General features: G+C 38.7%; 1 protein-coding gene across 2 annotated transcripts; it reads left to right on the top strand.

Annotated features, from left to right (window-relative positions):
- Positions 1–994: 994 nt before the first annotated feature.
- Positions 995–25,601, top strand: LOC131799879 (uncharacterized). 2 transcript variants are annotated; one of them, XM_059117568.2, is made up of 36 exons: positions 995–1,150; positions 1,836–1,858; positions 2,749–2,907; positions 3,080–3,176; positions 3,584–3,912; positions 4,465–4,643; positions 6,602–6,745; positions 7,549–7,690; positions 7,968–8,201; positions 8,737–8,825; positions 9,642–9,879; positions 10,629–10,817; positions 11,348–11,524; positions 11,718–11,954; positions 12,074–12,162; positions 12,887–13,124; positions 13,606–13,794; positions 14,006–14,182; positions 14,469–14,705; positions 14,985–15,073; positions 15,608–15,845; positions 16,451–16,639; positions 16,913–17,089; positions 17,863–18,130; positions 18,628–18,809; positions 19,207–19,394; positions 19,840–20,011; positions 20,297–20,484; positions 21,100–21,271; positions 21,552–21,739; positions 22,352–22,523; positions 22,829–23,016; positions 23,543–23,807; positions 24,166–24,354; positions 24,919–24,965; positions 25,430–25,601. In XM_059117568.2, the coding sequence occupies exons 1-35, from the start codon at positions 1,104–1,106 to the stop codon at positions 24,954–24,956; spliced, it is 6,117 nt and encodes a 2,038-aa protein (XP_058973551.2). In that variant the 5' UTR covers positions 995–1,103; the 3' UTR covers positions 24,957–24,965; positions 25,430–25,601. The 2 variants fall into 2 exon arrangements, with proteins under 2 accessions (XP_058973551.2, XP_058973552.2); XM_059117569.2 differs by lacking the exons at positions 995–1,150; positions 1,836–1,858; positions 2,749–2,907; ... (1 more) ...; positions 3,584–3,912; positions 4,465–4,643 and adding an exon at positions 5,498–5,803.
- The last annotated feature ends 1,918 nt before the right edge of the window (positions 25,602–27,519 follow it).

Genomic DNA, 27,519 nt, shown 5'->3' with positions numbered 1-27,519 from the left:
TCTTATCTGGGTTTTTTTCTTTCTTTTTTTCCAGCCATTTACCCCTTCATAACAAACCATTTCAACCGACCACTGACTCTCCCAAAGTTTGGATAAAAAATCTGAAAAGCAAGACTCTTTTTTTTTGTTTGCCTGTATTGACAAAAGATAACAATGGAAGCAGAGATTTACTCACCTTAAAAAAATTAACTTATTATTTTCCTGACTGATGTATGACATTATTAAACAAGTAAATTGGCTGATAATTTCTGAATTGCGGTGTTTTAATGAAATTGTAACCCTGTAAATCAGTCCGTCTTGCTACAACCGGTAATAAAGTCGATGTAAAGGAGTAGAATTTACTTCTTGGTTGCTTAATATTTGAACACTGACTATGAAACACTTCAATTTGGAAAATAAGAGTATTGTAAACAATTCGCCTCTTCTGTCGACCTTTATCAAATCTTGAATAAAAGAAATAATTTACTATCAGGCGAATTTCACCAGTCGGAAGTATCATTTTGTTTTGGAAAAATTGTTACAAAAGCTCTGCCGTGACCGGGAATGGCAATAACTGGAACATTTGAAAATATCATAATCTCTAATAAATTCGTCTCTTTCAAACTTCGAATTAGTCTCTAAAATTGATTTAATGCGTGGCTTTATTTCAGAGTAACAAGATGACGAAAGCGAATATGTATAATGGATGAATCAAAAGACGTGCTGGTTTCTTTGTTAAATTGAAATTCCGGTTGCAACCAGGGTGGTGTATACAGGTGCGACGCTCTTTTATTTGAACAGAACTATTATTTAGTGCCGCATCAGTTCTGGTCACACATACGAAAGGACAACTGTTGCGCAAAACTAACACGCAAAGATGATTTGCCAGTCCATTTTGACGTTCTATCAATAGAATCGCAAACGTGAATGTTACCAAACAAACTATGCAAACAGCCATTTTAACGAATTTAAATCCCTATGTAATTGCTTTTCTGTTTGTGTGTGGTAAGTTGTCTCACAAATTGACCTCCGTAGATCGGACACACTCTTAGGATAGTAATATAAACCACTAGCTTCAGCGTGGAACCTCCTATTTCACTTTCGTCAACTCTAATGCCACCAGTATGCTCAACATAGCAATAATCCTGCTCTTCGTCGTGCTTAACTTTCGGTAAGTAAAGAAATCCGAGGACCAGTTAATTTCGGTTAATAGTATTTCTTCGTCCTCGAGGCCTTTTTCACCTTCCCAAGGCAGGGGGAAATAATTTTGTTCAGAAGTGGTAAAATTTTAAGTAAAATTGAAACGCAAAACTATTAAGTTAAAATGACTGACACGAAGAAGAACTCGGTCTAAGATAGCCAAGATTTCAATTTCCGTAAGGATAGCAATTTTCACGATGCTCTTAATCTCGCCCTTGGGGCAAAGTTATCCAGGATTTCAAAAGAGATTGAATATCTTTATATCTAAACATTATCTTCTTTTTTTAGGTCATTTTTTAATTTATTTTCTATAATTTTCTGATGAAAGAATTTTTTTTCGCTGATCAATTTATGATTTGCTTAAAGTCACATCGATGATGTCCTGGACCAAATGTTCTGATCTGACTCGGAAAAGGAACCTACGCCGTGTAGATGGCAAAGCGTGTCGAATGAGAGTTGATAGTAGGTCTTGATTCGCTGCTTCAAAAGATAGTTTGAAGAATCTTTTTTCTAGGGTAGAAGGTACACTTGTACGAAATCATTGTCCGAAACTTTTGCCAAGTTTTTTTCTTTTTTAGATTCAACCGAGGATCTTTCGCTATTTCTTTCTTATCAGACTTGTTGATATTCTTATTCTCTTTCTCTTTAAACAACAGTTCAACCGTAGCCGAGGATGGAGGTAAGAACACTTAATTCTCCCCTTAGGAGTTCTCAGCTTCTTTGTATCGGTTGTATTTGTTTTAATACTGAGCTTTGCGTCAATCAATCTCCATGTGGACAATGCAAATAGTAGACAACTAGACACAACTGGACAAAGATTAATTAGTGATTTTGCCTTTTCCTTGTTTGCCACGCATAACTTCTTCTTCAGTCGCATGGGAATCGTAATGACAAAGACGTAAATTGGTAACAATTTGAACTACCCCTTAATGACACAGAATCATCCTAGAAATTTAAAACGTTCAGTACTGAAAGCTCTTTTCGCGCTCTAGCTTTACTATACAATATACTTAAGGCTTAGGTTAAAGTAAACTTATAGACTGTGGTGAAACATTTATGAAAGTCAGAAATGTGAACTAGTTGGGCCCGAAGTAAAAGCTATTTCACTTACATTAAGACGGAATAGCTTTTACATCGGCTTCTGTTCCCAGTGAAGAACTGAATGATAATTTCATGTCTCCCCTTTTATGAATTGGCGTTGCACATTAACCTCTCGGAAGTAAGCAGACCTTTTAATACCATTAAAGCAACTCTAGCTTCGTGTGTGTTTTCAAAATTACCCAAGTTAGAAAGATGTCCAACACATGGAGAGAGGAGGCAAAGCATGCACCGGTACTTCTGCGATGATAAGGCTGAGCCTATCTGCAGCTGTAACAAATTCACGTCTTTTAAGACTGTTCATAATGTTTTTTACACATGTATACTGGTAACAATCGTATGATAAAACTGAATAACTGGTTTAAAACAATACACCTGATTCTTAAAGTGAACAGTACAAACAAATAGAGTATATTTCCGTTAGCAACCAAGCTCTGTTTAAAACCATGCTCGCGTATCATTTCTTTACAGCTATGTGCAGAATGAAGACACGGGACAACAAATGTTGTGTTTTTCCTTTCACGTATAGAGGAAAAACTTATGACTCATGTGTCTCAATCAGGGCTAACTCTAGGTGGTGCTCTCTATCCCCCAGCTATGATAAAGATAGAAAGTATGGATACTGTAAAGGTAAGATCTAAAAGCTGTCAAGGAGCCAAGTCTCTGTTGTATCGCGACTAGTGAAAAGATAATGAATTTTAGTAGCTCAAGTTGGGCAGAGTCACCTTAAACCTTAACGATAAAGGCATCCACAAACTGAAAAGTTATGTTGAGTGAGACATGTGTTGGTGGCTTCAAACAGGGCTAGAAGGTAAGATTACTGGAGATGATCAAGCTTGGATTTACGCAAATGGAAGATATCTAGGGACCGATAATGGCCGATGGAACGTTCCACAGAGGTAAAAATGAATTATTAAGATCTTTACTTGATTTTTGCTGGTTATTCTTTTAAAGAATCCTTCTGCAATAAAGGATTGTGCATCAAAGTCACAAAAGGAATTATTACCCTTACGTTTACCACTGATTTTTTCCAGTCATTGGGATGTGAATTTATATGATTTAGAATTGTCTTTCTATGATCGCGGAAATCAAAGCTTTCCTTTTTTTTCATATAATTTTTTAAAAAATGAACCGGTAGCTTTACTTGTAATTTTGGATGTTGTGGTTGCTGTTCTTGAAACTAGGAAAGAACGTTTGAAGTTCTTTGATTCTTCCCTTTTGTCATAGGAGAACATAAGCGTTCCCACACTTGCAATCTCACCCCGATTTACTTGAGTCTCTTGATCTATCTGTGTTCTTTTTTCAGCTTCTTTTTCCCTGCAGAACTTGAGGTGGTTGCTATTTATGTGAAAAACAGAGGGGGCCCGTCAGGGTTCATCGCTTCATTTGCAAATGGCATTGTTACCGACAACGAGTGGAAATGCACAACTCAGGCCATACGAAACTGGCAAACCACAGCATTTGATGACAGCAACTGGCCTGCGGCAACAATTCACACTGGAAACAGTGGCGCTGCAAGGGTGAATGCAATAGCGTCAGGCGCTAAATGGATTGGTCCAAGTAATAAGAATGCTGGCAGCTTTTATTGTAGAAGACATATGACGTACTTTGGAGAAAAACCAATGGTTGGCGGAAGTAAGTTGTACATGACCCAGTAGCCTGAACCCTTTTTCCCATAGTATAAAGCCTATATTCTTGTAAAGTAACTTCGTGGCGCGATTTTAGCATAAAGAATAAGAGAATTTGGAATCGTCTAACTGTTCACATTTTCTACACGTTTTTTTTCTTGTTTCTGATACCACACGAATAACCAGACCAATAAAGTTTTCGTAATCTAGTGTAATTCCGGGTTTTTAGCCTCCTCAGGATTTTCATAAATTCAATCATGATAATATTATATGCACTCAGTTCTCGGGACAAATGTGCACCATAGATCTGCATCCCTCAGAAATTCGGATTCAGGCCAATTAGCAGGTATATTAATCATTGATTTCTTCTCTTTTATAAACTCAGTATAATCAACATTAATAGTCACTGAAAGAAGCTTCTAGATGGTCCCAATCTAACTGAAGACATTTTTAACAAGACAGAATTATGCTCGTAATTAAACGGTTTGAATATAATGGTCAAGGGAAAGTCGTATTTTCCTTTTTTACTGATGAAATTTCGTTTTGTTGTACAATACAGGTTGTGACAAGCCCCTTGGTCTGCAAAGCGGATGGTTAACGAACAGTCAAATAAGGGCTTCATCGGTACTAGATGGCCTAAGACAAGCCGCATGGAGAGCAAGGTTGTATATGCCGAGACAATACAGCTTCGCAGGGGCGTGGAGTGCCAGGACAAACAATTATTATCAGTGGATTGAGGTTATACAGGACAGGAGATGATAAAAGTCAACCTCGTTTTTAGCTAAATTATTGCTTTCAGACATTGGCCATAACGGCTGGAAATTTACGTAAGATAGCGAGAAAGTGTGACAGTCATTCATACCCTGAATGCACCATAATAACGCTGTAATAAGAGAGATAAATTAAGGGGCGAATTTGGCGAAGTGCATTCACAGAATTCGCTATTTTGAGATATTCACACTGACAGGTTATCTTTCTTACCTGATACAGCGGATTTTTTACAGCTAACGAGCTAATTTACAACTTGATTAGTTTCCTTCACTTTGTTCATCGCTGTATGGATTAGCAGTTGTGTTTCTGAGAGGCGAAAGTTAATTGACAACTGAAGCGAGTCTCTTGATGGCGAGAAAACAAATTCTATTTTGAACCAGAAATCGCGTCTTTGACGTAAGTTCGTTCTAATTCAAAGATATGAAATTCAAAGTATTTTTCGTTTCAATTTTTTTCTTTTCATTGGCAACAAAATCTTGAAAAGTGTAACGAAGAAACTTCAAATCTCTCCCATTAATTGTTTTTATAAGTTAACTCACAACAAAACTTGCACCGGTGAACCTCTGCGGTACTGCTAAGAAAATATGAGCTGTGATGACACATGCTTATATTAAAACTCAATGAGGGAAAATTACGCCTAGAAATTGTGCAAATTAATTCGGTTTTTGGTTGACGCGAAGACAATCTTCTTTCCTTGCTGCTGGTAATGCCGCTTTTGGTTATAGGTCAAAAGCTTCTGTTTTAGGTAATTCGTAAAACTATTTTTAAAATGCACATCCTAATCTTACCTTTCCACTTTTCTCTTTCTTTATCCTGGGTAAATGTTTTTCAAAACGGAACCAATTTATCTCATCAAAGTCTTCAAAACGTTTATGAAGAGGTGAAGTGTTACCACAAGTGCTTGCTGCGCTAATCGTTTCGCGCTAAAAAAACGCGGCTACGAAGTGACGTCACAACTCGTTCCAGTCTTCTTATTTGTGACTTCGATCTGTCAAGAGAAGTTATGATATGATCGGATCATATGATCGACTGAAATATATAGAGAGCAGAAATAATCAAACTGTAAAAATGAGCGATAACGTTAAAATCGGTAATTTCACCTATGAAAACAAAGAAACTGTAATGAGGTAAGACCTCCGAGGTTCAGAAATCTGATTTTCATAGCTTTAAACGATCGTGTGCAAAAACAACACTTTCCTCGACACTATGGCTACATGGGCATTTCACCTGAGGAATTTTTTTTTTAATTTCTTTGTCTCGATTTCGATTTTCAAGTTTTTTATAGAGTGAACGTTGTTATTGAATCGACTTTCCTCTGAAGCACTCCAGAACAAATTTGACTTTCACGTTAATGATCAGGCTTCGCAACAGACTCATTTACTTGGATCTAATAATTGTCTTATATTATTCTACATTTTTTATAATAATCTGCAAATGAAGATACTTCTCTCGCCTGAGTTTGCAAAAGTTTGGGAACAAAAAACAGACGAGGGGCTTGGAAGCTTAGAAACTATGCTGAATTTGATTAAAATCAACTCAGTATCTACTACAGATATTGTATTTATCATGTCAACTTTACACACTGTAGTATATTTGATTGAATGCTTTTGACCAATCACGTTTTTCATAGTAAGTCTAATGTATAAGAAAAGACGTCAGAGCAATACAAACCCTTCACCAAGATACGAATAAAGATATGAAACCTTTCAGTGATCTTTCAACTTACTAGAAAAGACTACTATCAGATTATAAGTGCTATTTTAAGATTTGCTCAAGGGTTGTGTTATGATTGTAATGCGGATATTTTTTTACTCCTTAGTAGCAAAATTGTCATCATTATCATCATGGCTATCATGATGATTATTATTTTAACATCGTCATCATTATCATTATCATCATCATCATCTTTGTCATTGTTTTTCAAGGTATCATTCAACAGTCCAGTCCAAATTACAGGGATCGCTACTCAGGGAAGAGCTGACTATAATCAGTGGGTTAAAAGTTACACCCTATCCTACAGTGAAGATGGCAAAAAGTACTCAGTTTATAGTGTTGGAGGGCGCCAAAAGGTCAGAATAAAAATTTGTTATATCCAACTCACTCATGTCAATTTTTCATGTAATTGGTCCCTGTACTAACCCTTTAACTCTTAACCCTTTATTTCCCATGAGTGACCAATACAGAATTTTTCCTTACAACATCAATACAATATCAAGTAGACAAGTGATGAGAATAAAGAAAAATATTGATTAGGGGATCATTAGTTGATCCAGTACCAAATTCTCCAAACTAATATCACAAGAACTATATGGCAGACAATAAGGAGAATTACTAATGAGATCTTGGGAGTTAAAGGTTTAAGAGTGGCACTGAATCATGCATCAAGGTCACAACAATAACAGAAATATCAACTAAAAAGTACTTGATTTATAAACAAATTCTCCTCATCTACACCTATGAAATGTATGGAGAACAGTATGGAGAATATGCCTCCTGATGTTAGGATGTTAAGGATTAAAATGAATCACTGGATTACTTCATCAGCTAGAAATTAAATTTTATAAAACTTTTTCAATCACTTTAGTTTTGCTCTAATAACTCTCACCAAGAACCAGGGTTTTATGAAAAAATAAAGCAGCAGGAGAGTCTTGTTAAGTAAAACAAGAAAATTCTTCATGTTTGAATGAAAAAATAGGGCAAATTATATAAATTTAGCCTGAGAATTCTTCAAGGTTCATGGATATTTCCAATGGCCCATAAGCAATGTGGAGTATGTGGTATATTATTTTTGATAACCTTTGTGTATTGTCTTGGTCTATGGCTTGGGGTTGAGAAGGAAGATGAATGCTTAGTGTCTTTCTAACATTCACAGGTATTTGGTGGAAATGCAGACAAAAATTCTGTTGTGAAACATACCATTTCACCCAGTATTGAAGGCCGCCTACTTCGGCTTCATCCCAGATCATGGAATGGGCACATATCTTTAAGAATGGAGCTCTATGGATGTCTGAAGGGTAATTAAGTGAATTGCAGACACATTTTCCATCTCAGAAAAACATAAAGCTGCAGCTTAAATAATCGCTATATCTGTCTAGTATGCTCAGTTCTTCCTTTAAGTTACATTGTTCAAATAGTCTGTGAATGTGTACAGCTTTCTCAGTATGCAAATACAGTTTTTCAAATATATCCAAAAAAATTATGCAGTTCTGAGGAAATCAAGATGAACATAAGTTGCCTAATTTCTTGTCATTTAATGAAATAAAGAAGGTGACTAAGATAAATCTTTTTCAGTTTGCAAGGTTGATATTGGTATTTTGATGGATGAATCTGGAAGCGTCCAAGCTGAAGAATTTGAGCGGGAGAAGAACTTTGTGAAAAGTCTGGCTGATCACTTTCAACTTGGTCCCAGGGCCACTCAGTTTGGTGTCATCACCTTCAGCACCCAAGCACAACTGGATATCATGCTTAATCAGTACAGTTCTCTGTCATCCTTTCAGAGTGGAGTGAATAAAATAGAATATAAAGGTATTAGGATTTAGCAGGCAAGAAACTAATTAAGCCTTAAATGTATAAGTTAACTCTGGACAACCGGGTGTGGAACAACAAAAAATTGTCACCATGCATAGGAAACATTTTGATGCAATTAAATATTCTTTAATTCTTATACACCCTCCAGTGTTCAAAACACACTTTCTCCTTACAATATCAAAACAATATCCAGCAGACAAGTGATGAGAATATTAAAAATATCAATTAGGGGATTATCATTTGATCCGATATTAAATTCTAAGAAGAAATGTTGATTCAGGGATTATCATTTGATCCAATATTCATTTCTCATTGCTAAAATTGTAAGCAATGTATGTCAGACAGTAGGGAGAATTACAAGTACAACAATGTGATGTAGGTTGTTGTCTAGATCAAGTTTAATGTGTATTTTCCTTTAGTTCAAAGTGAATTATCATAATTTGTAACGGAAGATAAAAAGTAACCAACTAGTTCAAGATGATTTCAACCTGAATTATATTTTGACCCACAACATTTTTCTGTTATTTTCTAGGTGGATGGACCTACACTGGAAGAGCCTTGAACCTTGCTTACTCTCAACTGTTCACTTCTTCCAAAGGTGCTCGGGGAAATGTTGCAAGGGTAAGTAAAAATTACTGTCTCCTTTGTCTAGACATTGATGACAATGATAATTGTAATAATGATCATAAGCCACAAGGTCTTGTTTCAAGTTTCAAAATGACCCCAGATTTGGCGCTGCTTTGCACAACATGCGGCAATCTTTGCAATCCGTCGAAACGTTTTCGGTAATTTGCGGGAGTTATCGGATTTTTCCGCAAACTCGGGTTTTGTGGTTTAGAAAATTACTTGCATTTGACTATAAAAAACTCGGAAGGTATATAGCAGAGGATCACAAGTTATAATAAGGTTAACAAATAGATTGCATTTTGCCGTGCTTCTGCTCAATACTAGTTCACGTCAAAATGTGCGAAGAACCGCCTTGTGTGTCACTGATGTTGTTATCACATTTTGACACCTTCTTTGAGCTGCCACTGAAAAGAACCACGGCAACTTAGCATCTATTTGATTTATATGATTAAGAAAAGAAAAATGTTATTAATGGTGACGTCATCTATAGGTCTGTCCTCCAATAGACCATAAGTAAGAACCAATAAAAATGCGTGTAGTATTCAGCTTATCGTGTCAATAGTAGAGGACCACAAGTTATCATCAAAAGGTCAAATGTTGGGCTCCTCGTCACTGTTAATGACTAAAAATCTTATACTCAAGAAACAACATTCAAAAAGGCACACAATAATGAAATTCCGGATCTAAGGAACTGACGTTGATCCCAAATCCGTCAATTTGTCATCAGTTGACTTTTGTTGAGTTAGGGGAGGGGTAGGTGCCCGGTTGCTTGGATACTGACATTCATTTTCGAAATCCCCTTTATTAAAGGTCTTAGTGATTATCACAGACGGCCAGAGTACTGGAGGAATTAACACTTTAAGAGATCCAATCAAGAAACTCAAAGATGATTCAGTAAATATCATCTCTATCGGTGTGGGAAATAAAGCAAATGTACACGAACTGAAGTTTATGGCGACATCTCCTACTTCCACTCACGTGTACTCAGTTCAGAACATGGATCAGTTGAAGAATCTGATTGGCTCCATTACATCGTCATCGTGTTCCAGTGAGTTTTTTTTCTCTCGTGTCCAAATTTCTTTAGTCTATTTACGCACATAACAGTTTTGACATTGCTGATCTTAGAGGTATGTAGGTAATCAGTCGTTTCGCTACGTTTTGTTAACGACCATTTCGCTTACGTCTTAGGTCGTTTTGCCAACGTCTAAGGGCAGTTCACTAACTTCTCCTAGGTCGTTTCTCTAACGTATTACAAAACTTTTAGTGACTCCATCGACTTCCAATCGACTGAAAATTCGTAGGGGAATCGAGTCGTTTCTGTAAATACTGAAAACAAAGCTAATAAGAAACTTCAGTTAATTTATCTAAAACGTAAGAGAAACAACCTGTGAGACGTTAGCGAACTGACCCGAGACATTGTCAAAACAACCTAAGACATTAACGCACTGGTTGTCAGCGAAACGGCTCATAGGCGAAACGTCTGCTATGCAGTATGCAGGGCGCGTTTTCGATATGAACTTAAAAAATGGTTTAGCTTACCGTATAATTCCAGTAGGTCTTTGGTAGACCATGGGAGCGCGGAATTGGAAGTCTGGGTATCGATTCCTCGCGAGGACTTTTGTTTGTCTCACGCTTGTGTCAAGACAACAAACATAGTCCTAAAAGTTTTCCTTTTGTGTAAATTAGCAGGGAGGTTTCACTGCTCGGCTTAGACCCGACGCCGTCAGCGAATTAGTATTTCAAGAGTGAAAGTGATAGTGAAAATGCTGAGATTCCGTTCATTTGTTTGGTTTGCAGCGTATAATTGTCGTTACGTGACTTGTGATTACAATCAATGGAGTGACTGGTCTGCTAGTTGTGGTATCTCCATGAGACGCACCCGAACATTGAGCAAGGTCAATGAACGTTACATCAAGAGACAAGGAGGTTGCTCAGGGCTGAAAGTCACATGCGATAGACAACTGACTGAACTGAAGACCACAAACTGTAAGTTAAGTGCATAATTGTGTTTCATCTATTTATTCCTTTACACCCTAAGAGTGATAAACATCTAATTTCTCCCTGTTGTATCACCCTTGAATCGCACATTAAGGTCACCGGAATAAAGAAATGATCACAAACTGAAGAAGTTCTTGATTGTTAAACAAATTCTCCTTGTCAGCACCTCAGGAAATGTTTAGAGAATAGTATGGAGAATATGCATACTGATGTTAGGGTGTTAAGGGTTAACAAATATATTCCAAGTTGCCTTTCGTCTGTTCAGTAAACTGCCATTATCTTAATATTTCGATTCATTTTGAGAGTTGCTGAGAAACGCATAAAGAGAGAAAAAAACCATTTCTAATTTCACTTCATCATAAACTCCTTCTAAAAATAAACAGCTGTGAACAAACACCGTGATACTTTGATATAAGCGCACATTATCATTACTTCTGCTATGTGCTTGTGAGATGATAGGAAAGGTTTTAACACTATGAGTAATGGGCTATCAACGAGGTTAACACTATACTTGGCAGGTCCTTGCGTTACCGTGACATGTTCTTGGAATTCTTGGGGTAGCTGGTCGTCCACCTGTGGAAGAATGACACGACAGCGCAGCAGCAAAGTCACGCAATCCATCATTAACCGACCCAGCTGTAAAGGTTTGCAGACATCGTGCCCCAAACCTGAAGTCCAGTCCCTATACGTTTCCTGTAAGTAAATATAATGCGTGGGTTTTGATGAAAGAACCTTTTTATCTTTGCTTTGATTCCCAAGTCAAAGTGAAATCAGTAATACAGAGACCTACTGAGCACTCGTTGAAGTACTGTTACTGTAATGACATGATAGGTCCTAAGTGACACGCAAGGTTTTCTTAAAATTCTAAATATACACTTCGAATTGTAGGTTGTAAGGGAGAAGTGGGGATCTTAATGGACGAATCAGGAAGCATCAATGACGATGATTTTACCAAAGAACAAGACTTTATTGTAGATCTGGCCAATGGCTTCACCAACTTTGGTCCGAACGGATTACAGATGGGTGTTATCTCTTACAGCACGGACGCTTATCTTGATATTAAACTCAATCAGTTCTCTAACAAGATGCAGTTTATAAAAGCTGTGCGACAAATCAAACAATTCAGTAAGATACACTTTCAACTGATTATTACGGTTCATAGAGAAGTAACAGCAGTAGCGGTGACTTATGGATGCCTTTTATAGCTCAAAGTTTATCTAAGCTCTCAATTATTTTGTCAACAGAGGGCTGGACATACACGAACAAAGCTTTGATTGTGGCCAAGAATCAGCTTTTCCAACTCTCGAACGGAGCCAGGCCTGGCGTGACTAAGGTGTGAAATAAAAATTAAAGAAACAGTGCCGTTTCATCCATTTTAACCATGACGAGTCACGCAATCTTAGTTACACTGCGTAGAATCCAATCGTCTCCTTTGCAGTCGTTTTTTTATTATTGTCACACAAGACGTAACCAACCAAAACGTGTCGAGTCCAAAAACGGCTGCTAAAGAGATTGCGCAGAATTACCATGGCCCACAAGTACCATACCAAAAGTAGCCTGCTCGCAGGCCCTCACTGTTAGTGCTCTGTGGTCCCCTTCCCCTTTTTTTTGCCCGCGAAAAGGTTTTAGGCCTTGAGCGCCCCAAGGGGTCTGGCACTAATAGTTAGTGCCACGCAGGTTACAGCGAAAGTTCCAGATTAATGCTGCACAACTGCTAAAATTATGTTAGCAGCTACCATAGTGTAATTCGTTAATTTTGAATTAAGGGAACAAAATGTATTTTGAAAGTAACGAAACATTTTTGCATCCTTTGGTAAGAAATGCGAAAAAGCTTTTCTTACGAAATTGTCTAAAGATATGATCTTGACGAACACCTCCCTTTGTTTTCGAAAAGTGTGTTTGAGGACATTTCATGTTCTCAGTAGAGGAAAAACGGTCACGTAAAGGTCTCTGACTGTTAGAATTGGGCTCTTGGAAAGTCCTTGATAGTCCGAGAAAATAACGACTTTTGACTAACATGTATTATAAAACGAAAAATGGTTTTGTCCTCTCTGCAGATATTAATTGTATTGACCGATGGTGCCAGCACTAATGGATATAAATCGCTTAAAGTTCCTCTCCAAAATCTCAAAGAAAGTTACGTGAATATATTCGCCATTGGAATTGGCCAAAACATCAATAAACAAGAACTAGAGCTGATGGCCACTGGCCCGGTCAATGAGCATGTGTTTTATGTGGCAGATATGGAAGAACTACAGACTCTATTAACGGCACTTGGTGAATCAGCCTGCAAAAGTAAGTACCTATACAGAGAATGTTCGCCAAGCGTCCATTCGAGATAAGGAATACGTCAAAGCGTTTGAGAGCTAAGGTAGAGTCTTGACCTTGGGGAGGGAGGGAGGGAGAGAAGGAAGGGATGGTCAGCATGAGCCTAGGGAAGAAGGAGAAAGTGGATGGTGGTAGGGAGGGAGACGGTAAGGGGAGGGGTAGCACTGGCCCGGGGGAGGGGGAAGGGGAAGGGGATGGGGAGCACTCATTTTATGTGTGATCGGTGAATATGATTGTCGGAAATTTTTAACTAAAAACTTGAGAAGACTACTAGAAGGCCACTTTGTGTGCAGCTACCTCCGCTATTAAGATACTTGAGATACCAATTTCTATGGGTTTTTTTGCCAAATACTGCAGAGCTTCCTGTGCCTTTATATCTGAATTAAACATATCACTATTAGGTCTGATATATTTGTGCCCTCATCAAGCACGGTTTTCTTACTTTCAGAATACAAGTGTGAGTACATGAAATGTGACTACAGCGTGTGGAGCACGTGGTCCGCCACGTGTGGCAAAGGAATGACTAGGAAGAGAACGCTGACCAAAATGACCAAGCACACCATTGAACAGCAGGGAGGATGCTCTGGCCTCCCAACAACTTGCAATAAACAGAAAGTGGAAACTAAAGATAGTATTTGTAAGTGCTTTGTCAGGGCTGCCCCTTCCGAAATAAGGTTCACGTAAATATCTGAATTGGTACGTAGCTGTATTTTGTGCTGTGTTATTGTCAGTCGTCCAAGATTTGCAGGTCCTCAGGTTTAGCCTGCCAAGTCAAAAAATAAGTTTGGTCGCCGCTCTCAGCACTCCGCCGTAATTAACGAAAGTATTTACATTTCGTCACATATCAGGTCCATGCAAATACGTGACGTGTTCTTGGAATTCTTGGGGAAGCTGGTCTGGAACGTGCGGTCGTATCACACGACAGCGCACAAGTAAAGCGACGCAACACGTGGTTAACAGACCAAACTGTAACGGTTTACAGACATCGTGCCCAGCCCCTCAGACAGAGTTCACATTTATATCATGTGAGTGTCTCTTTTACCGCTCTATTTGTACAGTATTATACAAGGTAGAGATTCTCTATACTTGCCTGTCTGTTCGTAGATTTTTTTCTCCGTCTGTAGGTACAACGTTTGCTATTTTAACAGGTCAGAGACTACCTTTCTACTTAAAAGGAAGTCAGCTTTCAACTATACCCTTACTATTTATTGTTGCACTGTCTCTGTGAACAACTCTTTTTGTCGTTGTAACAGCCTCGTCCTTAGACGTTTATGCTACTTGTGTATTTACCTTTATGCATCAAAATTTCAGGTTGTAAAGTCGAACTAGGAGTTCTCATGGATGAGTCTGGTAGTATTACACCTGGTGATTTCATACGAGAAAAAAATTTTATCGCTGCTTTGGCAGATGGTTTCTCTAATTTTGGTCCGAACGGGATTCAAATGGGGGTCATAAAATTTTCTACCGGCGCAAACGTTGAGATCAAACTGAATCAGCATGCAACGAAGGCATCTTTCATGGCAGCCGCAAGAAAAATCCGCCAAATAGGTGAGATGTAATCAAGAGGCTTAGATTCTAACATTCCTAAATTCAACAGAAAATTTCTCGGAAACGTTAAATAGGAACGTTCTTAAAAAGGGCTACATCATTCATTCCTTTGATGTACTTTTTTCCCCAAACGATGTTGGTCTTGATTATGATAAGTACCTTGGTAGTCGCACTTTTTATCTTTATACCACATATACTCTCCGTTATCTGGCTTTGATATACATTCTTAAGACCTTGATGACATAAGATCTTTGTAACAAAGTTTACTTCACCTTAAAGGTGGTTGGACCTACACCGGTAAAGCGCTCACCCTGGCTAAGACAGAGTTGTTTAAGGGCTCAAATGGAGCAAGACCAGGAGTTACAAAGGTGACTGTGCAATAAATGCAACAGCTTCTAATTGCGTTTTGAAAGTAACTCGGTATGTGATCGGACTAGAAGCCTGCGTTGCTCTTTCAAATGAACAGATACAAAAGTAACTTATACCAATCACATCTTAGTGGCTTGTATGTTGTTACTTCGTTTCTCAGTGGTTCTTTTGCGTGCCTACCTTTATTCTGAGTATCGTGATGTTGTGATTATTTCAATCATAGTTTTACGCGTGGGAAACTCCTTTATTCCTTTGAAAAGTTATCCCTTCCCAAGATCATTTACAAAGCGATCTCATTACAGTCAAATCTCTATTACTCGGGCCTCGGTTATCCAGATATTTCAATTATCCGGACGTTCTTTTCTGGTCTCATCATTTTTGAACATTTATATTCATCTTTTCGATCATTCGGATTCTTGATTATCCGGAGTATCAAGCCCAGTCTTCACGAGTCCGGATAATCAAGGTTCGACCGTATATGCCATCTGAGACAACATCTTTGATTTTTCCTTAAAAATGATTCTTTACCTCAGATGTTACTAGTGATCACAGATGGAGCTAGCACTGGTGGCATAACATCTCTCAGAACTCCAGTTAAGGATCTCGTAGACCTGAGAGTGAACATATTCTCAGTGGGAGTTGGAAATAACCTGATTAAGAGTGAGCTGGAGTTCATGGCTTCAGAGCCTAAGAATTCGCACGTGTTTTACGTCCGTAATATGGCGGAGTTGCCTAACTTACTTCATACTTTGGCACAGTCGTCTTGTCAAGGTAAGGTTTGATATGGTTTCTATCGCATGGTGAGGCTGACGTTGTGTTGTGAAATTGGTAAATGTGGACGTAAGTCAAAGAAGTAATGCGCCATTGTGTGTGTGTGTGATCCTAGAGGCATATATGGAGATTCCTTGTTTAAATGGAATCCGTTTAAAATCCGTTTCAAGGGAGGAGTAAACAGGCTTGGAAAAGGAACTGCAAGAAAAGCTCGAAAAGCCTTGTACTAACAGTGATGAAATAGATTAGGAAAGAAGAGCTGACCCACTGGCAGCAAAATAAAACTGGAATGAAGGATCTTCCTCTCATGTTCTTAGCAAATGTTAGCAGGAATTTCCGTTACTTGTTTTGGGACACATAGCTTAATTGCACTAACTTTAAACAACGGGTTCTCTCCCGAACCACAGAGACAAGCAAACCGCAAAGGCTACCAAGTCCGCGAAAAATGTACAGAAGTTATATCGAATTTTAAAATATTACATACTTTATTGTTCCAACATTAATACCAATTTCCATCCTGTATGAGCTTTGGTACCAGCAATAAATGATAAAACGATTATCAACATTTATAGAGAACAAAATGTTTTTTTTTATCTCATCTCTAGCCTTCAAGTGTAAATATGTGACATGTGACTATAGTGCATGGTCTGAATGGTCTATCTCGTGTGGTAAGGGAATGAAAAGAAGGAAAACGCTGACCAAAGTGAACGAACACATTATAGAGCAGCAGGGAGGATGCTCTGGTCTTACAACAACCTGCGAAGAGGAGAAAGTTGAAACTAAGGACATGGATTGTAAGTAGAACCGTGCCCTTCTGGCTGTCTCCTTTCATTTTTGGTTCGACTGTTTGTCTGATTTTCTCCTCGTTAGTCACAATCAGTCTTTATTTTTGGCACTCATCTTGTCCGCAAGAATGTTTTGACTTTTGCTGTATATATAGTCCTTAATTTCCACCCAAATGAGGATTTTTTTCTCTTTCTAAATTAAGTCAAGACAGTTCGTTTACCTAACATTTTTTTTACAACGTCAATAGCTGCATCTGTCTTGCGACCGTTTTGTGTTGTTAGGTCAGTGTAGGTACGTCACGTGTTCATGGAATCCTTGGAGCGAGTGGTCTGCCACGTGCGGTGTCAGCATCAGAACGAGGACACCTATAGTAACACAGCATGTGATAAATAAACCATCCTGTGAGGGACTGCAGAAATCATGTCCGAGAGCTGAACGTGAAAAGAAAATAAGTAATTGTGAGTGTGATCACCGAGTATTTCGAGAACCTACTACTGAAGAAGACTAAATTAGCTCATTCCCGTATCGCCCAAAGCCTTTTCATCAAAGCGAGAATCGGTGCACAATCAGTCATATCAAATAGGAGTGATTTGCGTGCATTTTTTTACACGAAGGAATCAGCATTAAGACTCAATTTCAGAACGAGGCTAGGGGTAAACCTGAAAGGAACTTTTCCTGGGTTTCAAAAACTCTCACTTTGAGAAAGATCCTTTCCTCAAAACATTTGTTGAGAAATTAAGTTTTATTGATATTAGAAAAAAAAGTAAACTTGGTATAGAAGGCTGCGCTTTCCAGCTTTTTAGAAAGGAGAAACTGGTTATCGCTGAAATATCCTTACGTCTCATTACTTTCTTTTATCTCTCGTTTTTTATTTCTCATTTTATCTCTCATTTTTTTAGGTAAATGAGACATTACTGTTCTCCTCAGCCTCTGTCAAAGTCCTCTCACTTCCGCTCTCGAGCTCGCAAATCCTAACGGCTCACACTTTTTTTGTTTAAAAACTTGTTCATCTGCTATGAAACAATGGCTTCCTCGTGTACCTTTATTTTAATCTTCCATGGTTGCATTTCCAACCGCCATAATAATGGTTTTGCATTCTTCGGCCACTGTAGATAGAATTTTAAGCCTTTCACAAGTAGTAGCATATGTTATTTTTCGTCGTTTTTCCCCTAGTGGACAAGAATTTTTTTCATCTTAGAAACATTATCGTTATTCTGTGAATTATTCTTAGGTCCATGTAAGTCGGTCAAATGTACCTGGAAAGCATGGTCTGATTGGTCAGCGACATGTGGATTGGCGGAGAGAACACGGTCCATCCAGACCACTGAAATTGTAGTCCCTCAAAAGAACTGCTCTGGCCTGCCACAGACTTGCGATGAACAGCCTGAGAAAGAAAGCAGGAAGACCATGTGTACGTGTCAGACAGTACAGTGTGCCTGGAGCGAGTGGAGTGACTGGTCTGCCACTTGTGGGGCAGCCATGCGCACAAGAAAAATACAGTGAGTATTATTGTATTTGTTATTGGTTATTGCTCTCCTCGGAAACTTTCGGGAAAGTGATATACTTTGTTGTGGCGAAGTTTGGAAAGCTTACATTTCCAGCGTTCAGCCTTCGTCGGGGGTAGGCAAGTGCCCTCGTGGAGGTGAAGTTGTTGGGCATTCACCAACGATAACTCACTGGAGTACACTTTTACTCAAGTGTCAGTCTTTGGCCTTAAACTCATCAACACATGCATCAGGAAATTCCATCTTTGACAAGTTTTACCTAGACTACCCTTCTTTTCTAAAGGTGCCGTGTCAGTTTATTGACAAGAGGGACTCGTCAGAGAGAATTTTCTTATTTTTTCGTCTTTACTGCCAAAACATTTGTGGAGGAAAGTTTGTTATTTTGAATGCAGCTTACTTACGATCCTCTTTTATCTATGTGGTGATTAAGCCTGTATTTTACAGCAATCAGTTGTCTATTGACTAAGCATTTCATCTTTTAAATATACCAGAACATCGCAGATAACGGTGCAAAAAGAGAGTTGCGATGGATTGCCACAATCTTGTCCCCAGCCCCCAGAAAGTGAACACAAGACAACGGATTGTGCATGTCGCACTGTCACTTGTGATTGGGAGGAGTGGTCCTCTTGGTCTACAAGCTGTGGCATTGGAACGCGCACACGTGATATTAAAGGTACTGAAAGCTTTGAATTTAAAGAAAGAATACGACTGCTGATTTGTTGGCACCTGTTTTTGTTTTTTAACCCTATGAAGGAACCAAGTTTACCTGTACTATGGTGAAAAACTTTGAAGCCTCCAAACACCTAATAGTCAACTTGAGAACAGCAACTCGAAGTCTTTTATCATTTTGTTTTGTATTTGTTTTTGCACGTTCTCTGAAAGGGCCATTGGCTTGATTGGTTATAACCAGACGCGTATAACAAGGGTTAGATCCTTCTGTTACAACTCAGTTTAGTTGCAAAGCCCTGAACTGACATATCTGAATTAGAGTCGTTCTCCTCACAGATCACTCGCATATGAAACCCTTTAACGTTAAGCTTCTTAAATTACGGTTTACGGTATATTTTCAGAAACTTTAATCATAGTCAACAAGCCTAACTGTGATGGCCTCCCACAGAAGTGTACTGAGAAACCTCAGACCGTCTCACGTGAAGTGAAATGCACCTGCCCTACAGTGAACTGCGAGTGGAATCTGTGGAGTCAGTGGTCTGCTACATGTGGGGCAGCCACGCGGAGAAGATCGATTAAAACTATCAAGGTTTAAATAAAAATATTTCTGTTCTCTACGTAGCAGGTATTGAATTGGCGCATATTACTATTACTATTTTCATGATCGCGCGCTTTTCAAGTTTCAGTCGATAATTTGTCTTTCATGTCTCCTGTGTCTTTGCCTTTTCAATTTAAGCAACTTATGACAATCTCGGGCAACTCATACCAAGTTGACCGGAAAAGACGACTGAAGAGATCTACAAAGTAAGAGCGTTTTTCCAAGGAGGAGCCAAATTGTACGGGGATAAGGTTACAGTAACAGTCCATATACTTCGCAAGTGTATTTATAGGGCTCGTTCTGATATGCATCCATAGCATTCTCCGTATGGGATTAGACTACTTGACGAAGCACGTTTTTGTAAATGTAATTGACGAATTAAGAAATTCATTTAGGTCTCGGAAAGGAAATAATGAGTGCATGTCGTCTTTCCTAGACCACAGTGCAAAAGTTGAAGTGTGAAGGCCTTCCCCAGTCTTGTCCACAGCCTCCCCAAACAGAACAAAAAACAACAAACTGTAAATGTAAAACTGTCAACTGTGAGTGGGCTTTGTGGTCCTCTTGGTCTACAACCTGTGGTGTAGGAACAAGAACAAGAAATATTGAAGGTGATTTATAGAGGATTTAATTTTTTTCTTCATAAAAATTTATGAGACCATTGCTGGATGAGGCAGTCATCTAATGGTTAGTAAGATGTTAGTTCATCATCTTTTGAATCATTGCACAGTTTTATTGATGCAAGCATCACAAGCTTGAGTTACTTTTTCTTCAAGCAGATGGGGTTTATCGCGAGAGATTACCCACTCCCTCAGTATTTTACAGGTTGTCATGATAGCTCTTGCAGGTTTTCTACCAATTTACCCATCTTTCGTCTTTGCCGTTCCATTAAATAGAAACCGCGGTGGAAGTTTTCAAGCCGGACTGTAGCGGCCTTCCACAGACTTGTCCTCAACCACCAGAGTCTGAAGCTCGTGAACTAAAATGTACCTGCCCGACAGTGAAATGTGAATGGAAACAGTGGAGTGCTTGGTCAGCAACATGCGGCTTAGCTTCAAGGACAAGGACTATAGAGACTATCAAGGTTTCAAGTTTCACCTTTACTGACTTGTTTTGCTTCCTCTACCCTTATTTTTGTTAGAGTTACTTACTGTCTTCTACCCCGATCGCGAAACAAAGTCCTCTCTGTCGAAGTTTTACCTGTTGCTGTCCGCACACGATTCAGATAGTCTAGCCATCAGGTCTAAGTACTAAAATCCAATCCTGCTTTGGGTTTATGTAAAGTCGCATAGAGTTTTAGTGGGGACATGCCTGAGGGAGCTTAGAGAGATGGTCATAAAACCCAGTAACGGAATGGGCTTTTAGTTTTGGGGTCCTATGATTAATTGTTATGGGTACCTAAGAAAAGGAAAATCCTTTTTTACTGATAATTTCATAATAAATTTGTATAAGGGCATTGCAAATCTTGTATTGTGGGAGATATGAAAAGGTAAAAAGGTAACTATCTTCTTTTTAATACAGCCCTCCCGTGAAGAACTTGTGCTACTTGAGGTGTTTGTAAGCTTTAGCTTTTTCGTACGCTATAACAAAATAGCTTAAAGTTTTCAAAAACAGTCCCTAAGCAACCACCGAAAGAATAGATGAAGAAAGTAGGCAAGGTTTCCTGAAAAAAATTGTGACCTTGCATTTTGCCTTTTAGACCACAGTACAAAAGTTGAAGTGTGAAGGCCTTCCTCAGTCTTGTCCTCAACCTCCACAAACAGAACAAAAAACATCAAATTGTAAATGTAAAACCGTCAACTGTGAGTGGTCTTTGTGGTCCTCTTGGTCCACGACATGTGGTGTGGGAACAAGGAAAAGAAATATTGAAGGTAATCTATAGAAGATATTTTAACTTCGCTATAAAAATGTTCGAGGCCTTTCCCTTTAGAAGCAGTAAACAAATGGTTTTTGAGTAGATTGTTCACTTGTCTCTTTGAGGTTACTGAGGTGATGTAACTAGTTGCAAACTCGAGGTATTTCTTCTCCCTTCCAATGCAGTCAATTCCTTTTTAATACCCGCTACTTTTTCATTACAAAGATTACCCTGATACTTCTCGCGTTTCTCGTATGGTTTGACCTTTACTTTTCCTTTGTTGTTTCACAAACTAGAAACAGCAGTGGAAGTTTTCAAGCCGGATTGTAGCGGCCTTCCTCAAACATGTCCTCAGCCACCAGAGTCTGAAGCTCGTGAACTAAAATGTACCTGCCCGACAGTGAAATGTGAATGGAAACAGTGGAGTGCTTGGTCAGCAACATGCGGCTTAGCTTCAAGGACAAGGACTATAGAGACTATTAAGGTTTTAAGATTAACTTTCACTGATTTAGTTTCATCCATCTTCAGTGTAAATGTCGTAAGCTGTTTTATGTCTACTACCATGAGCGTGGGACAAAGTCTTTACTGCCGAAGTTTTTCCTATGACCGTCTGCACACGAGTCAGATAGTCTAGCTATCGGGTCTAAGTACTTAATTCCAATTCTTCTTTTACGCCATATAGTTTGTGTAAAGTGGCGTGGAGTTTTGGTAGGGTTATATGCGAGGGAGCTCAAAGAGATGGCTCTATAACCCGGTAATTGAAGGGGGGGAGGGCTTCTAGTTTTGGGGTCTTATAATGGTGATTTTTATTGTTTTGAGGCACCTGGAGAGCAAAATCGTTAGGCAATGAATTATAAGGCAATGCAAGTCTTTTATTGTAGGAGATATGAAAGGGCAGAAAGCTAACCGTTTATTCGATACTGCCTTCCTGTGAAGAACTTTTCCTACTTGTAATAGTAGTATTCTGCTTTTTTTACTTAAATGTACAATAGTTTAGCTATTTCATAAACACTCCCCAGACAACCACCAAAGGTATAAGTAGCCAAAGCTTTTTAGGCTCACTCGAAAAATATTTGACCTTGTTTTGGTTTTCTAGACCACAGTACAAAAGTTGAAGTGTGTAGGCCTTCCCCAGTCTTGTTCACAGCCTCCACAAACAGAACAGCAAACAACAAACTGTAAATGTAAAACTGTCAACTGTGAATGGGCTTTGTGGTCCTCTTGGTCTACAACTTGTGGTGTGGGAACAAGAACAAGAAACATTGAAGGTAATCTATAAAAATACTTTGTTGCAACCATTCTTCAGCGCTTACACTGAAAGAGGCATTTGTATAATGGTTTTAAAGTTTAAGACAGTTCACCATGTTTTGGGTCTTTTTGATGATATGGAAAACTGCCTTAGAGTAGAAAAATATGTGAAAATTATAGTTCTCTGAGATATTCCAGTTCTCAGAAATACGAGGATCTCAAGAAATGGCGAGGATTGTTGAGGAGAAAGAAGATTGTAAATGATAGCAACAGAAACTCTGTACTCAGTAGCTCATGACATGGCGCCCTTTGTCAAACTCTGTAGAGACGGCGGTGGAGGTGTTTAAGCCTGATTGCAGTGGTCTTCCACAAACCTGTCCGCAACCGCCAGAGAACGAAGCACGTGAGATTAAATGTGATTGTAAAACTGTCAACTGTAAACGTGGCGAGTGGGAGGCTTGGTCTGCAACGTGTGGATTGGCGACACGAAAGAGATCCATTACTACTGAACAGGTTTGGAAGAAAACCTCACTTCTTGTATTCTTTTGGTGTAAAACGATATAACCAGTTCAAAGATACTGAAAATGTGGTCCTTTCTCTTCTGATCTGGCCAAATAGTTTGATTTTTTACTTCTCCAAGAAAATAATTAAAAAATGAAGTAAAAAACAAAGCAAAACAGAATGGTTCTGGCTGGTAACCCCGTCACTATTATAAACGGGTGGCTCCGTGAGCGAGTAAGATGTTACTACTCCTGTGTTCCAGTCACCGGCTAACAGAGGGGCGAGTTAGTCTTGTCGTTTAACAGAACGGGCAAGTTCCTCTTGCCATTTCAAACTGCTGGCTTTTTTCTCACACCTGAGAAATTCACTGGAGTAATCTTTTGCCAAACGATGAACCTTTTCGTGTTCTTCATTGGTTCTAAATGAAGTCGTGGTCCATAAGAGGCACAAAGGAATTGGCCAATTTTTAGCTATAGTAACTTCAGGTTTGCCAATTATGCATGCATGTAAAAAGCGTTTTTCTCCCCTCCACTCGTAGATTGTAGTGCAAGAGACAAACTGCGATGGTCTGCCTCAATCGTGTCCGAGCGGACCTGAGACTGAAACCAGAAAGACTATGTGCACGTGCCAGTCAGTAACATGCTCGTGGGGAAACTGGAGCCAGTGGTCTGGAGAATGCGGCTTAGTAAACAGAACACGACATATTGTGGAGACACAAACAACTGTTCAAGCAGAGTCTTGCGATGGCGTCCCTACCAAATGCACTCAGCAACCAGAAACTGAGAACAACAAACTCCCAGATTGTAAGTAATAAGAACGTCATGTAGTTTTGGATCGCCTTTAGCCACGCAAAAAGTTGCCACAAATTTGAAGGAAATTACAGATCCATCACTCGTGTTATAAAGTCCAAAAAACACAATCGAGATAACTAGGGACAACAACAACAAACAAGAAGTAATGGAGAAGATTGAAACGGATTGCAAATGGCAGTGAAAAAGCGGTTGTTTTAATGAGCCCTTGGATATAGTTTTGTGATATTGCGTGACACGACTTTGACACTGAAATAATAACTGACATTGTGTGACACATCAATCACTGATATTACGTGACTTATCACTTATTGTACTAATGTCCTTATCATGGTGGATTGTTTTTGTTAAGGTGAATTGTGCTACACAGTGGAATGCAATTACAACCCTTGGAGTTCTTGGTCAGCAACTTGTGGCAATGCGTACAGGCGGCGCCTCCAGGTGATCGAAGAAATCGAGGTTTTTAAGCCGAGCTGCGACGGACTACCTTTGGAGTGCTTTGGTGATGAGATACAGGAGGAGACAAGAAAAACTCCGTTATGTAAGAATAGGGGAGGAGAGGCAATAACCAATATCAGCCAATATCATGATGGTTATCTTTCCTACAAACAACTTTAAAAGAATGTTTGGGCCATTCTTCTTCCGGTTTAAAAAAAAATAGATTAAGTGGAAGGGAACACCATGCAAGTGAAAACGGGGAATTATTCTACCTATAATTTACTTCACAAGGGTAACTTTAGAGAATTTTTTTGACCTTAAAGTTCCATTCGATCTGCCCCTTCTCGTCTCCATTTTGCTTTTCCCGCTGAGGAGATGAGATTTTGATTTTGGTTTTAGATTGTTACGCGTTTGTGAGATTGGCCACCACAAATGAACAATAACCAAACCAAGAATGGTTATATTTTTTTTTTAGTCCAATCCTAGATGTTATTGCATCAACTTCAACCAAAACTTAGGAATACTTTGGACAGTTATCAGAATAAGAGAGAAAGTAAAGATGTAGCTCGTTCGTCGACAGAAGAAACATGTTTAATACTTCCACATCTCATTTGAAATGGCTCTTAGTCTTATTCAATAGTCAATACGTGTCTGTTCCTTTTTGTAGGTCCAACTACCAAACCTCCTCCAACGCCAACAACCTGATTCAAAGAGGTAAGCTGTCAATATTTTCGACATGTTATTCAAAATTGAAGGTAAAATTGTGGATTTTGAGATATCAAATTGTAACCTCGTGCACTCTTTCCCTCTCAAAGTTGATTCTCCCATGGAACATAGTACATTTCTTCTTTGACCCTTTTTCTGATTATTGCTGAAAATTTGGTTTTGTCTTAAGACAGTACCCACTTATTGATGATTTATTTTATTAACATTGCCTGTCTGAAATTCTAAAGCGAATTGATCTTCTGATTACTCCTTAAAGTCGATGGCATAATCGCAGTGATAGACTGTAGTGATTCGGCGAGTCGCATCTTTAGATTCGCGATATTTGCAATTTAGAAAACTTAAATGAACTTAACCATCAGTTCAATTTTTTTTTTCAATTTTAATGGCATCTTTAATTTGATATGTTTCTGTTTTGGACAATTCGTTGACCATTTACCATTTTCTTCACACAGATGACCAGCTTACGTGGCAGAACTAAGAAGGGCCAATTCTGGGGAATATTATACAGTTGGTAGTAAAAACATTTCTTAAGACGGTTCGACATTTGGCAACAATGTGTTTTTGGATTACATCTGATAGACAACTTGCGGTGGTAAAACGGCAAAAATAAAGATTAACTAAAGAAAATAATGGTTCTTCGTTTCTTGTCCATGTTTTAAATGCTTCTCTTTCTTGATTGTGGTCGGGGGGGAGGTTTGTTTCAGACTACAGCTACAGTTATGTTTTCTAGGGATAACTTAGAGTCATTGTTATGTACGCGGTTTCCTGTGCATATTGTTAATCCTCATTGCGTTTGGTGACAATTTAGTTTATTAGGAACAGGCGAAATCGTGGCATTTGCGCATTCGCTTTCCTCAGCGAAAGGAATTGACGTGAGTGGATGTCTATATTTGAATCTCTGACAAAACAACTTTAAAATATGTCAAACCTATGCATATGTGTTCTGGATTAATACTACGTGTAGCTTCGTTGCTACCGAGATGTCGCCCTCCCAAGAACTCTGGGAAGGTTTGAAGTCTATTTCCTCAAGCGGAACGTAGAATTGTCCTAGTCCCAACCGACGTGACAGATGTGTGGTGTCTCCCCTTATAGTTGACATTTTCACTCTACAACTGACATGGTTGATTTTTTAGTTGCTGGAGACAAAGAAAACGATTACAATAAGTGACGTATTTTTGTATACCGCTATGGCTCAATGGGGCACAGTGCCGCCGGCATCACTTTTCCGAGGGTCTCAATGGGTTAACCTTTAGCCGTAAAACAGTCAAAAAATTTAGCCGTTAGGCGTAAAAATTAATAAATTTTAGCCGTCAATCGCAAAACAATTTTACCGTAAAAAATATGTCAGGTGGAAACAATGGAAAGGTGTTAAATGTTAGCCGTAAATTGGCCAAAATTTTAACCGTTAGCCGTAGAAGCCATCACCCCATTGAGACCCTCTTTTCCTAACAAGGCAATCGATGTTTGATGGTGAATTATTCATATTGTTACGAGAGCTTGTGCGATCATTCTCATATTGCTTCCTCTAATTGCTAATACATTTTCGATTTATGTACAGATCAAACACTACCGACAGTTGTCAAAATAAACCTTGAAGAGACAAAAAAAGAAAAGTATATTAGAAGGGCAAATATTTTTTTTCACGCCCGAACATGAGTCGCCCCCATGACCTGGCGACACTGGTACAATGCACCAGCATTGAGAACTAACAAGGTTAGCTAGAGACTGAACTGAGTAGAGCGATTTTATCAAATATATGATAATTATCATGGTTACTACAAGTGTTTTAATTTGAAATTACCAATAACCAATTCAGGAAAATATTCTGAATAGCGTGTCCAAGATTCATAAAATTGCTCAGTTCATTTAATACGGCTTATCTTCATATTTCTGATGGCCGGTCAAAATATACTTATCAAGAAACAAAGCAGGGATTAAATTTGCTTGAGGACTCTGCCTTTCTGGGTATTAAGCCCTTTGATTTAACACCGTTACAACTTGGACCCTAAATTTTTTTTTCAGGCCCGAACAGGAGTCGCCCCCATAACCTGGCGACACTGGTACAATGCACCAGCATTGAGAACCAACAAGGTTGGCTAGAGGCTGATCTAAGTAAAGCGATTTTATCAAACATATGATAATTATCATGGTTACTACATGTGTTTTAATTTGAAATTCATATTATCAGCACTTAATACCAGGTCAGGAAAATATTCTGAATAGCGTGTCCAAGATTCATGAAATTGCCCAGGTCACTTAATACGGCTTATCTTCATATTGCTTATTGCTCGTCAAAATATACATATCAAGAAACTAAACAGGGATCAAATTTGTTTACGGACTCTACTTTTCTGGGCATTAAGCCTCTAGATTTAACACCGTTAAGATCTGGAAGCCAATTATTTTAGCGGAGATACATGTCCATGGTCTTTCTACAAATCAGTGAAGAGAGACAGACAAGACAGACAACTCCGACTTGCTCTTACATCGTGTTCACTATACGTTGAGCTTTTGAGAGGTACTAAACAAGGAAATTTTGATG

This window comes from Pocillopora verrucosa, chromosome 12 (genome assembly GCF_036669915.1).
Source record: "Pocillopora verrucosa isolate sample1 chromosome 12, ASM3666991v2, whole genome shotgun sequence".
In the NCBI taxonomy this organism is placed as follows: Eukaryota; Metazoa; Cnidaria; class Anthozoa; order Scleractinia; family Pocilloporidae; genus Pocillopora; species Pocillopora verrucosa.
Note: the sequence above shows the minus strand (reverse complement) of the source record. Positions and strands in the feature narration are given on the sequence as shown.

Coding starts and splice junctions, on each gene's coding strand:
- LOC131799879 (XM_059117568.2), top strand. CDS start 1,104: ATGCTCAACATAGCAATAATCCTGCTCTTCGTCGTGCTTAACTTTCG. Junction 17,090..17,862: donor TGAAAAGAAAATAAGTAATT/GTGAGTGTGATC, acceptor AATTATTCTTAG/GTCCATGTAAGTCGGTCAAA. Junction 24,355..24,918: donor GACAAGAAAAACTCCGTTAT/GTAAGAATAGGG, acceptor TCCTTTTTGTAG/GTCCAACTACCAAACCTCCT.